Source organism: Microcaecilia unicolor, chromosome 7 (assembly GCF_901765095.1).
Source record: "Microcaecilia unicolor chromosome 7, aMicUni1.1, whole genome shotgun sequence".
NCBI lineage: Eukaryota > Metazoa > Chordata > Amphibia > Gymnophiona > Siphonopidae > Microcaecilia > Microcaecilia unicolor.
This window is the reverse complement of record NC_044037.1, coordinates 54,005,894-54,019,607: the sequence shown is the minus strand read 5'-3', so window position 1 is coordinate 54,019,607 and position 13,714 is coordinate 54,005,894. Positions and strand designations below refer to the sequence as shown.

The 13,714-nt window shown below is 42.5% G+C and overlaps 1 protein-coding gene across 2 annotated transcripts in view; it reads left to right on the top strand.

The window, feature by feature from the left end:
- Positions 1–13,714, top strand: part of BRWD3 (bromodomain and WD repeat domain containing 3) — a 195,306-nt gene that overhangs the window by 89,683 nt on the left and 91,909 nt on the right. For both annotated transcript variants that reach the window (XM_030209053.1, XM_030209052.1), the window contains exons 21-23: positions 4,073–4,222; positions 6,567–6,643; positions 10,212–10,389. In XM_030209053.1, the coding sequence (XP_030064913.1) occupies positions 4,073–4,222; positions 6,567–6,643; positions 10,212–10,389 (405 nt within the window). The remainder of the gene's footprint in view (positions 1–4,072; positions 4,223–6,566; positions 6,644–10,211; positions 10,390–13,714) is intronic.

The following is a 13,714-nucleotide window of genomic DNA, read 5'->3' as shown; positions in this document are numbered from 1 at the left end:
AGCCTTCCCAGTTGAGCGGGGAATGGTGGTTGTGTTTTTTTTTTTTTTTTCACACAGTTCCATTAAAAAAAAAAATACTGCGCTGATTTCCATTTTCTGGGCTGTTTTGCACTCCATCATTAAGCCAGCTCAGGCCTTAGTCCTGGTGTTTTTCGCATCACCTTGGAAAGTATATGGTACCTACTTTTGACTGGGAAAGTCCATCCTTTACCTACGCTTTGATGAGTTGCAAACTCAGCTCTATCATTTCCAGCCATGATGCTCCCCATGCTTTATACTTATCAACAAGTTTAAATCTGCTCAAACTCACACAGCTTCTGATCTTAATCAGAGTCTACTTACATGTTTTTTTAAGTAGCAAGAGCATTTCTTCTGGAGGTCAAAGAACATGCCCTTCAATTCTAATGACAGGATCAGCTTGCTTATTGTTCTAGCTATGAGACCTTGGAGAGGCATCAGTTTGTGTTACCCCACACTCTGGTGGTCTACACTGCAGTCACTTTGATAACACTTATACTTTCTAATCTCCAGTCATGTGAGTAAAAAAGGAGCACTTAGAGGACCACAGGTTAGATTCTGTGTTGCGGTGCATTCTTACCTCCAGGCTTTGCTCTTGTATCAGGCATAGTTTCCTCTCATTGCTGGTTTAGCTCCTTAGTTGGCTAGATAGGGGCTGAGGTCCATGGGGGGCTTCTTCTGCCCTGGGGATGCCACACTCGAAAGCCTGCATCCCTCCCTACTTCCACACACATTCCGTTTGGGCCTGGGTTCTAGCATTGCCTCAGCCATGCTCCTCTGCTTGACATTAGACAGCTGGCTTTGAGTGCAAGGGGTCTGCCACTGAGCATTGCAAAAAAAAAAAAAAAAAAGCAGCTAATTGAGAGCAGACCTGGAGAGTGAACTGGAACACTTATGGTTCAGTTGGGGTTTTCCGGCCTGCCTTTTTGCTGACAGCAGGGCTCCGTGGGTCCCACCCATGATGGTCATTGCTCTGGTACTTCCCATCTGTGCCGTTCTAGAGGGACGTTATGAAAGGAGCAATTAGATCTTACCTGCTAATTGGCTTTCCTTTAGTCCCTCTAGACTAGCATAGAGCCCTCCAAGCGGACAGTAGTTTCATCATTTTCGGGGGGGGGGGGGGGGGGGGTTTGTAGCTGGTGGTCTCAAAAAATGTTTTGTCGCTTCTTTTTCGGGACTCTACAAAAAAAAAAAAAATATATATATATATATATGTATATATATATATGTAGACACAGGGGAGTGTTGGGATTGAGCCCCTTACCAGCCTTCTTGCAGGTGGTTGGGGCTAGTGTATGCTGTTCCTCCTATTTGGCAGCAGCAGTGCAGACAGCCTCGGTCAGGGGATCGAGGTGGCGAAATTGGATGGAGATTTTGATTTCCTTTTGGAGTGTTTTCTCTTTGTTGTTTAGTCCTGTGGGTCCTCTGCTTTGCTAGTTGTAGATTGATTTCCTGAGGACTGCACATCCCCCTTATAGGCTCACTTAAAGCTCAGTTTGTTCTCAGTCTCCATCTGCTGGTCGGAGTGCATAACCCATCTGTGCCGGTCTAGAGGAACTAAAGAAAAGCCATTTAGCAGGTAAGATCTAATTGCTCCTTCATTTTCCATCAATAAACCTTGTTGTGGACCCAGGGTTTGAAGCAAATGTGTGACTGGTGTGCAGCTGCAACCTCAGTTCTACGTGTCACCCAAACAAACCAGATTTCAGTTATAGCGTTCCTGTTTTAAGCCTTTCCCCCACTGCAAAAAAGAAAACCGATAACCCTTTTGGGCTCTCTTTCTCTTTATGAGTGGGAACAATCCCTGATGATTGCTCCTACAGCACCAGTGCTGTTTTTCAAACTGACACGGGTGACCCAAAAGCAATTTCCATTTTCTGTAGAGGAAGAGCCAGTGTAAATTTTACTATGTGAGGTGCTATACATAAATTCACCTTATTTGTTGGCACCCTTCTGAATTTTGGTCTTCAGGACATTGGCATTTATTTTTCCTTTTATAGTAACCAAGGTGGTTGCAGTTGCCTTGCTACACTCCATCCTATCAAATGGGTGTGGACATTTCGCATGATTAATAGGATGTCTGTTTCCATAATTGAGTCTAATGTTATCAAAAGAGATGCCATTTATTTTCAGTTTGTTTTATCATTTCAACTTTTGCCCATTGCATATGTCGGCTCGTGTGTCCAAATATTTTTCTTGGTGAGACTTGCAGGTGTGAGAGATGATAAAGTTACCAACAACAGCATCTCATTTCTGCTTCTCCTATGCTGCCTTGTCCCGATTTTTTTTTCTTTCCAGAGTTTAAGGGAATTTAGTGCACATTTAAATTTAGTTCTGGCATTAAGATAAAGATATGAACAAGAAATACCTTATTTTGTAATTGGAATATACAAGAAGGCCAGGTCTCCTAGGGTAGTATTTACAGAATCTGTTTTTTTTAGATCCTAGAAATTTTTGGCAACTTCCACTGGGCTCTTTGGAAAGAATTCTATTTTTAAGGTACTAAAATGGTGGAGAAATTGCATTACATTGATTTACTTTTATACCTTGTTGGTTTTTCAAGGGATGACCTTCTCCATGGATTCACTATTTAATTCTTCCTTCTTTCCCATCTTCAGATCTTTTGATATTGTTGAGTGGTTCATGAGTAAATCAGAAAGCAGGAACTGAGGGAAGGTGGCTCACCTAGATAACCCTGTAAATGGCTGTGAGGTTTGCTGCTGAATTGTAGTCATTATGGAGACAGTTCTATAACTTGGTGCCAAGTTACAGAATCCACAGGTGCACCTAAGCTGTTATAGAATAACATAGTAATATAGTAGATGGACATCAGATAAAGACCTTTACGGTCCATCCAGTCTCCCCAAGAAGATAAACTCATTACATATGGTATGTGATACTTCATATGTATACCTGATCTTGATTTGTCCTTGCCATTTTCAGGACATGGACCGTAGAATTCTGCCTGGCACTGTCCTTGTTCCCCAACTTCTGAAGCAGAATCTGTCCAGCCAAGATCAGATATATTAGCACAAAGCCACATTGGTCCACCAACATTTAGGTGTGTCCCCTTTCAACAGGTCAAAGGCTTGTGTAAATTGGCGTGCCCAAGTGTGCCATGCAATGTTTGCAAGTGATAGCATTCTATAAGTTGTACTTGTTGCTTGGTAACATGCCTATGGATTGCCATGCTCAGCCTACATGTATGCCCCCTCGTGCTTGTGTGTACTTTTATAGAATAGTGTAACACAAAAGAGGCTTCCCAAATCCATAGCAGAAACACCACACACACAAAAAAAGTGACTCAAGAGTCCAAAGATTATAATGAAAAAGACCTTTATTAACAAATAGAAAAAAAAAACCCAACTTGGTTCACGTTTCACCCAATCAGGGCTGCTTCAGGAGTATACAATCTGCTAATATACATCTACAATGAGCTGCAATTTAAAGAAGTCCCATCAGTGATTTTACCTTGAAATAATTGTCAATCTGGAAAAGCAGTTCAAAGCAGAACAGTGCCAGCTCACAGATTGCTTACTGCTCTCTATACCAACCACTGGTGGAATTTCTTTTAATTGCAGTTCATTGTGGATGTATATTAGCAGGTTGTATACCCCTGAAGCAACTCTGATTGGGCGAAATGTGGACCAGGTCAGGTTTTATTTTTCTATTTGTTAATAAGGACTTTTTCATACTGCCTTTCTTAAATATGAAGACAATTTACAAACTTTAAGATAGGAAAGACATGTGTAAGTGCTAGCATTCTGTAAACTATGTGTGCACTTGGCACAAAATAGTAAGCACCAAGTTATAGAATGAAGGAGTATGACTTCCCAGTGCCTCTGGGGTACAACTCATATCTGAGTTAAGTCAGCCCAACAGTGGCAGATCTGTGGAGATGAAGGAGAAAGATCAATTTGCTTATCATATGTTTGTTCGTCAGTGGCGTATATGATCTACTGATATGACTAATATTTTTGATTTACAGTAATCTTTTTCTGAAATTGCTGAAATTAAATTGTATGCTTTTAAAATCCTTTCCCCATTACTACAGAATGAATACCAAACTTGTAGTGGCCGTGCTCTGAGAAGAACACAACGTAAACGCCAGCATGCCTATCAGACGCGTTCCACCATTGAGTATAATCCCCAGGCAACAAGACAGAATGCAGGTGCACAGGAGGCGTCTGATAGCTCCTCGGAGGTGAGATATGGGCATTTATCTTTTTCTGGTGTGTAAAGCATTAACATGATGATATAGCTTTCTGAAGAGAGAACTGTTATGTATTCAGTGATTTTTTTTTTTTGTTAACTTTTTTTTATTTTATTATTTAAGTAAAACCGTTTAAACTACTCCAAGGCAACTTAATGGATTAAAATCATACTTTTCTTTACCTGCTTATTGTCATCAGCAGCCATCAATAGTAAATATTACACAAATTGAAAAAAAACCCCAAATGTTAGCTATTAGAGAAGCCATTTCAAAGCATTTAACCCTGTTTAATCTGCAGTTTGAAAATTGCTCTCCCTCAGGGAGAGATTGACTGTTGTTGGCTTCTTTTTAGTAAGTCAGTTCCATAAAAATAAGAGGGTAGACAACTTCTACAGTTTCCTGTGGTAATGATAACATGAATTACCACAGTTCAGTAAATCAGCCTTTTAGTGTGTCTAAAACATGCTATGTTATGTTATAAAGTTGTTATAACTGCCAACCCCCTCAGTTGAGGTTCTAACTGGGATACAATGCAGCAGGCTGATCCAGAAAGTCTCGTGTTGGAACCGCACGCAGATGTCTGAATGTGCGGCTTCTACTGCAGCCAAAATGCTGTGTTATGCAGAAGCTAAACATATTTAAATTTTATGTATGCATGCATGGAAAACTTGCGGCTAATTGGGGGAAGCGTGCCTGATAATATGCACAAAAGGTTTTCAAGTAAGCGTGGCTTCTTTGGGCACATGGCCAAAGGAAAATAGAAGTGCCAGCCCACAAGGGTGCCATTTCCTTTTGTGCTAAATATAAGCCTTGCAAAAATTTCTTACACATAATAATTTTGTGAGGCTTATTTTTAGACACAGAAGAACAGCTGCCAATGTGTGCTTTTACTTTTTTTTTTTTTTTTGGACACGTGCACATGTTTACTTCCTGCCTGCCTTTGAAACTTGTAGGCGCTGCTTCTGTTTGCAAAGGAAGGCAAAACTGGCATGAAATCCTTTCTCTGAACTCTTGGACACTGCCCCAGACCTGGGGAAAAAATTCTGCTAACCGCAATATGACGAATAACTTTAGAGTGGGAGACTAGCCCAGAGGCAAGTGGGACCCAGTCGGTGGGAGGAGGATGCTAGTGTAGAGCACGTGCCCAGTTGCAGATGGGCCTGAGCAGTGCTAGAGACAGACCCTCCAGGTGGCCGCAGGGTTAACCCTATGTGGGTGCTAGGCGTTTTGTGGCACCTACTGAACTTACGTAGTGCATATTTGTAAGGGGGTGGGGTACCCAGGGGCAAACCATGGGCAGGACATAGACAGGGCTCCTTCTTAGGTATGTAGCTTACAGAACACTTTAAGGTATAAGCATCCCTGTTTCTTTTTGTCAGGGTAGTCCTTTCTATCTTTCCTCGCTGACCGTAACGTACTCCTCAGCATATGTCTTGCGATCTGTTAACGACCACCGTATGGTACTATCAAGAGGACCACGCTCTGCCCAGCTAGAGATCACAAATCATAGTGCTTTTTTCTTTGTTGCTCCTCAACTTTGGAATTCTCTGCTTCTGACTATATGCATCAAAAGTCATTAAAAAAATTTTTAAGGCACTTCTAAAGGCATGGCGTTTCCAAAAGGCATATTCCCATGAGTGAGGTTGCCCTTTTCAGGTGTGAGTACCTGGGAGATGGCAGGTATAAATCTTAGCCCCGAATGTGATGTGTGCATGGTTTCTTTCCTATTAACATTTTGCAGTTCTTTTCTATGCTTTTTGTTTTGTTTGTAAATCGCTGTGATCTGTCCGCCAGTTTCAGCGGTATATATCAAGTCTTGAATGAATAAATTTACACGCCCACACTTACACTAGGCTTACGATTGATGTAAGTGCAAGTGCCTAAATTTTAGGCACACTGATGCAGATTATGCCTAAATGGAGGTTCTCAGTTATAGACTTTCTCCCATAGTACCAAATGCAAAAGGAGGTTGACTTGGTGAATATTTGAAATGTGAGCTTCAACTGTAGCTACTCAGATTCTTGGACTATCCAATTTAATTGAAATTACTCTCAGCACACTCAAAGCCATGCATTGTCTATAGTTATATTAGAGTGTGGAAACGTAAGGCCACGGTTATTAAACGTTTGCCCCTGCCAATGCAGTCATAAGAATAACGTGAGCATGGTGGTAGTTAGCACGAGCTAAAATTTAGTAAACATGGCCGTTAATGTAAAAATGCAGTTTCTTTGAGCATATTGAGTATGTCATGCCCCAGTGAACAAATCCATAGATTTTACACTGAAAGATCTGGTGTCTGTGATTTCTATGTGTTCTTTCTTTGTCTTCATCACAGGAAGATGAGACGGCGGGTACAAGTGATGCATCTGTACAAGAAACTGTGGCTGTATGGCAAAGCGAAAGCAGTTCTAGGTATTCCCATCTTGGATTTTTGTTCTTTCTCTTATTGGATTATATTGGTGTGATCTGAATCATGAGGAAAATATTAAAGGGAAGCTCACTTACCATATACTATAGGAGGTACCCCCCCCCCCTCCACCCCCAAACTAGGGCTGGCAGGTAAGATCCAGCCTATAGAGTTTTCCTATGCAGTGGCAGCAGAAAGTTTGGCTGTGGGTCCCTGGCCCTGCATACTGAAGTGGAAGTAGATCCATAAAGGCAGTAAAAAGGCGTGTGGGGTTTTCCCAGTCTCACTTGTAAGAAGATGGTGCCCAAGATAGGAGAGGACTGAGACAGAGTGAAAGGAAGGGAGGAAAGGGGTGAAAGAGAGCAGTGGGAAGGACAGATAGGTGAGAGAAGGGAGGGATTGTGCTGTACCTCCAAACCAACACCAACACCTCCTTCCACTTCTCCAGGGGGCAGATGCATGGCAAATGGCAAGGTTCGTGGTTATGTGACAGTTTTCCAGCTTACAAACAATCTAGGAATGTTATTACTGACACTTTGCTTGTAAATGTTGCTTCTTCTCTCCATTTTTCATTATGTGGGAACTCGCCAAGCACTAAGGCAGGACGCTTCCACATCTCTACCCAACAAACCTTGCAGGGACACTTTCTTGCTCTTTTAGTTAATTAAAATGTCCTCATGAAAAGTTTGGACACCCTTATACTAGAGGGACATACTTGTTTTTTTCTGTTGCATATAAAAGCCGTTAACACGGGAGACGTGCAAACTGAAAAAGATTACAGTTGAACCCTTCAGTTGGTGCTAAAACTAACCTCCTCTAAGTTAGGTATTGGGGGAGGGGTAATGTTCAAACGTTTTTTCCTCATGTTTTATATGCTCAAAATGTCTCAATTATGTGGCTATATGTGCGCATATAGCTCATAAATAGTGGGCTGAATAAATGGTGCGTAGGCATTCTTTGAGCATGGTTTTGGCAGAGCAGGGGTACAGTTGTAATGTATAACCAATAAAATGTGCAAATACATGCACATATTTTACACCTTTGGAGTGGAGGAGTAGCCTAGTGTTTAGAGTACTGGGCTAACAATCAGGGAAGCTCAGTTGAAATCCCACTGCTATTGCTTGTGATCTTTGGCAAGTCACTTAACCCTCCATTGTTTCAAGTACAAATTTAGATTGTGGGCTCTCCAGGGACAGGGAAATACCTAGTGTACCTGAATGTAAGTCAGCTTTGACCTAGCACCAAAAGAGGTTTGCGTGAAATCTACTAAAAATAATAAATGTGTGTGAGGATTTGGTCATCAAGTGGACTGGTTCTAGGTGCCTGTTTTATAAAGACACTAGTAAAAAAAATGCCCTTTCTGGAGCCAATGAAACGGGCGCTAGCAAGGCTTTCCTGTGGCCCCCCCCCCCCCCCCACCCGTCGTCGATGTGGGTGAATTGCTCCGCCTCTGCCCTCAACGTCATAACGTTTGACGCGAGGGCGGTGAATTGCTCCGCCTCCGCCCTTAACGTCATAACGTTTGACGCGAGGGCGGGGCCCAGAGACTGTGATTTTCGAGGCTTCAGAGCTTCGAACATACGAACCTTGGCTTCAGTGACGTCAGCAGCCAATAGAACGTTGAGGGTGAGTTTTATATATATAGATAAGTACATAAGTAATGCCACACTGGGAAAAGACCAAGGGTCCATCGAGCCCAGCATCCTGTCCACGACAGTGGCCAATCCAGGCCAAGGGCACCTGGCAAGCTTCCCAAACGTACAAACATTCGATACATGTTATTCTCGGAATTGTGGATTTTTCCCAAGTCCATTTAGTAGCGGTTTATGGACTTGTCCTTTAGGAAACCGTCTAACCCCTTTTTAAACTCTGCCAAGCTAACCATAAAATGGACACCTTTTTGAATATTCCACCTTGGTGCCCTTTTATAAAATGACCCCATATGGGGGTACCTAGGCTGTCAAGTTACCTATGTGCATCTGTTGCACCTATTTTATAAAAGTGACATAGGTGTCTGTGTACCTTTTATGACATTACCCCAGGGAACGTAGGCTCACACATTTATACCTGCTTGATCAGAAGTTTGTGTGTTTGTGCCAGTAAGAATTGGTAGGAAGACATGTAGTATAAAAATTCGCGCATAAGTGCAAATTCTGTCCATGCTCTGCCTGTTCTTTGCCTCTGGGAACACCTTCGAGAATGTTGCATAAAAGTAGCCACTATGTTTTCTCTGTGCCTACGTTTTTGCACATATACTTCAGGTAATTTTATCACCACTTACTTGAGTGTGTATAGTGCTGTTCTACATGTTCAAGTCCCTTATAAAACGACCACTTCTATGTGAGAGGTATTCAGTTCCAGAGGTATTTTCTGTTTTTCTTCATTTTGATTGCCTTGAGAGCTCCTGTGTTGGTATCTGTCATTTGTGACGTCAGAATACCAGCTTTTAGGGGACCCAGTTTCTCAGCAGCAGCAGTGCAGTACAGTGCCATGCCGGGAGCCCCGGGTTTGATACTTAAGTCTGGTCTTTTGATCAATGGGTTGCTCATGGCCCCATGCATGGTGCTCACACCTAGTAGCTGGTCTGAGGACTCATGATTGCAGAGAAAGGAGCCCTGGTATATGGTCTCAGTCATGGACTGCCATTGCAGTAACTAAACTAGGTGAGCAGAGAGAATATTAGGTAAGGGAATAAACTCCCTGGGCGGCTACAAATGAAGGCTCTTACAGGGCACCTAGTAGGAGCCTTTTCTATAAAGAAATGTGCCTAGGCTCTGCCCATATGTATGCCTCCTTGGGTGGCGACGTCAGTAATTGGTAAACAAAACGGGAGCTGGGCAGACTTATGGTGTACTCCCTGATCATGACTGAATAGATAGGATTGGGCTGGAGTGTAAATTTTAAGGGGCTTTGGCGTTAGCTTCAGAACTTAGTGCAAGAACAGTACTGGGCAGACTTCTACAGTCTGTGCCCTGAGAAAGGCAAGGACAAATCAAATTTGGGTATACATATAAAGTATCACATACCATGTAAAATGAGTTTATCTTGTTGGGCAGACTGGATGGACTGTACAGGTCTTTATCTGCCGTCATTTACCATGTTAAATATTGGTATATAAGTTAATCATGTATTTACAGAATAGCACTTTGGCAGAAGTTTTGCATTTTCACACATATGTATACACATATGCATAAATGCTATTATTCTAAACGTTTACATGCCTAATAGTCATGTAACTGGCATCTATGTTAAGAATTGTCTTTTTAGTGCTGAAGCCCCAGAGTAGAAGAGAACTGCCAGCCTCCCCCCCCCCCCCCCCCAAAAAAAAAAAAGAAAAAAAAGAAATGCATCATAGACCATCATTTACGATATTCTAGTTAATGGCAACCAGTAGCTATAGGAGCCTTTATCAGGGACTCACAGGAGGTTATTCCTAATAGAGGATGCAACATTCTGACCAAAACTTGGTGGAGGTACTTATTTACATTTTGACTGCAGACATTTGAAAATGTGTGTCCATTTGATTTGTTTTGTTTAAACATGAGATATCAGAGAGCTCTGCGCTGTTCACAGTGATTCATCGAGTGAATATTCTGACTGGACGGCAGATGCTGGCATTAATCTGCAGCCTCCCAAGAGACAAACCAGGCAGACGTCTCGAAAGATATGCAGCAGTTCTGAAGATGAGAATGCGAAAGAGGAAGGGGCATTGGATGAAAAACGAAGGAAACCAAAGCAGGCTAAAAAAAAGGTTGGAGTTTTCAGATGATAGCTTTCTTTCTGTGATCTTATCCAATCCAAGCAAGCAGTGTCATTCAGTTAGCCACCTCTGTTTTGCATTGATTCTAAAGTTTTGAGAGAAAATAGAAATTTATACTTTTATATCTTGGTTCAGATTCTCAAGTGGTTCTAATCAGTAGTCCTGTTGCATCCTAGTGAAATCTGTACACGGTTTCCTAATACTACTACTACTTATCATTTCTAAAGCGCTAATACCAACGGTGCGATAGTTGAAAGCTGTTTATTTATTGGGGTTTATTAACCGCTTTTATGAAGAGATTGACCCAAAGTGGTTGTTACAGCTGGGCTCTTTTCTTAATAAAGCATTCCTTACTGCTAGCAACAGCTGTTGAAAATGAGTGATGACAGTTTATTAAAATGTGGCAGAATCTGCCTTTTCATTTTCTTAAAGCTTGGGGGTGATTAATTTATCAGATTTCTGGTATAACATCCGAGCTCTGCTTGTAGAGAAAGAGAGTATAATTAAGAAACATAATATCCATCAACGGCAAAAGATGAGAAGAAATTAAACATAACCCTGTTATCAAGCCCACAATATAAGAGGTCAGAAAAAATGTACTGGGTCATGCTACATCAGACTTTTCTCCTCTCACTCACATCACCTTCAGCATTCATGCCTCCCTCTTCTACCACATGCAGGTAGCAGTTCTTTTCTTTTAGGGCCTGGCTGGTGTCCTCTTCAGCCTTAGCCAGCCTCCGGTGCTGTGACTACCTCCTTATCTGTGACCTGTACATGCCACTGACATTTCCTGCTCCCTTAACCCTTCTGGACCATGGACATTCTTCCTTCTGCCTTGGGCCATACCACATAGTCTGCTAATGACAATGCATTCGATTCTCCCTTGGTCCACATGGGTGCCAATTCCAAAAGATTTGGGGTTATTTTTTTCTTGCACATAAGAATAAGATATTCCTTGAACATTTTACAGATATTATTGCTATTTTTTTTCTTTCTAACATGTTATATACTGAATCAGTGTTTGATAAATTACTGTTCATATTTTGGAACTGTGAGCTATTTCTCTGGGCTTTCCTTATATAATTTAATTTTCTTTGTAGATAGTGGTATTGTGTTTTGATCTTGGAAGTGAGAAATTAAAATACCGTGTACACTAAAAGTAATAATAGGTCGTCTAGATTGGGAGGCCAAACTGGTGCCTGTTTTAAACCTATCTTATAAAGACATAGCTGCCTATGGGGCTCCTTTTCAAAGCACTTAGACTTACAAAGTTCCATAGGTTAAAGTGCTTTGAAAATATGCCTCTGTGTGTCTCTACAAAATTGCTCCACAAAAGCTGCAGAAATCACTGGTGACTATGCTACATTGGCTCCCAATTAAGCCATGAATACAATTTAGATGTTTGATTTTAGTATTTTGTGCTTTAAGGAGATGTGGACCGTCTTTTTTAGCAAACTGTATGTGTTGGGGCATTGCAGTGCATGCAAGCCAGGAATCCCCTGGAACACAGAGGAAACTGTTGGTGGCAGAACATCTTCTGATATGGTGCAGCATCCGAATATGCTGGGGTATTTGGATTCTCCGGGAGGGCCGGAGCACAGTTTGATGTAGGAGAGCATGGGAACGGACACTATTTTGTCACTGCCATATGGCCTCCTAATATCTTGATGCAATTAAATTAAACAATTCCCTTCCTCAATCTAGAGCAACTTCTGTCTGATCACGCGTGGAGCACAGCCTCCATTTTACAGCCTCAGGGCTCGACAGAGCACTCGGCTGGATCGGGATCTTTGTTTTCTCCTGAGTTTATATTTCTCTTACACCAGGCCTATTTACTGAAGCAGGGAGAGTCAGAGTTGCTGCAGGGTGTTTCAGTTTCTCGCCCCACTGCCCCTCCAGCTCCTAAGAGATCTCATTTAGATCTCCAGGAGTGGGCAGATGAGTCTATCTCTGCTTCTCCCTCCTTATCTGATGCGGCCTTGGTCTATTCAGAGGAGCCATTGTTGAAGGAGCTGTTAGAGGAGGGAGAACTCCCTCCTTAGGAGGGGGATGATCCGAAAGTGCTGAGATGGTTTTATAAAGAGTTGCTCAGTACTCTTATTTCTGAGGCATTGTTGGTGCTTTTCATTGAGGATTTGGCGTCAGGAGTTCCATCTTTGTCGATCATGAGGGAGCTTAGAGATCCTGGTTATGGCGGTGACTAAGAAGACCACTTTGCTGGTGGAAGGGGGCATTACCTTAAAAGACCTACATGATAAGAAGCCATAAAGCTCACTGAAACGAGCCTTTGGAGTGGCTTCTTTGGGCCTTTCAAATGACAGTGTGCAGCTCCTCTGTGGCAAGAGGATGCCTGAAGTGGCATTGGCAGTCGACAACAAAAGACCCAGCTGAAAACAGGGTTGGCCTAATTGGCAGATGCTGTTTGACATGTTATGGGTTGTGGCCTGCAGTATGTCTTTGGCTGTCACAGCACATCAGCAACTCCTGGTTGCGGCATTGGGCAGTGGATGCAGCATCAAAGTCACATCTAGTTAAACTGCCCTTTCGGGGGAAATGGCTATTTGAAGAAGATATCAGGAACTTAAAAGAACTGGGATAATCTAAGCCACAGTGGTTCTCGAAGGATAAGTCAGAAGCCTCTGGTCATCGGTCTTCAGGGGGCTCTCGATCATGATTTTGAGACAGCAGACTGTAACGGTGTGGTTGTCAGCAATACGGTCCCACTTTCAGGCATGCTAACCTTCCTTTCATTCGGAAAGGAAGTCCTTCTCTGTCACCTAGAGCACCCAATGCCTCTAGAGCTTCACAATGATGCAAGACCTGTCCACTCTTCTCTTCCTCTGATGGGAGGACGTCTTCAGGAGTTTCAGGAGGAGTGGGCCAAAATCACATCAGACCAGTGGGTTCTGGATATTCTTACAGAAGGTTACAAGTTGGAGTTCTCCCACCTGGTTGCTCATCTTGTGTTGTAGTTTCCTTGTCAAAAGGGAACCAAGGCTTTCGAGGTTCAGGCCACTGTAGATTCCTTACTGGCGTGCCATGCCCATTGTTCCAGCTCTCCAGGCCGAACAGGGACAAGGCAGATACTTTGTCTACTTCATTGTCCCAAAGAAGGAAGGCACTTTTTGTCTGGTCTTAGATTTCAAAAGTCTAAACTGCTGCCTCTGTGTGTTCCGATTTCTCATGGAGACACTAAGGGCAGTCATACCTCGGGTCAAGTGGAAGAATTTCTCACCACCCTTGATCTCAAGGAGATATACTTGCATATACCCATATGGCTGCTGCTTCAGAGGTTTCTATGTTTTGCATTGCTCGA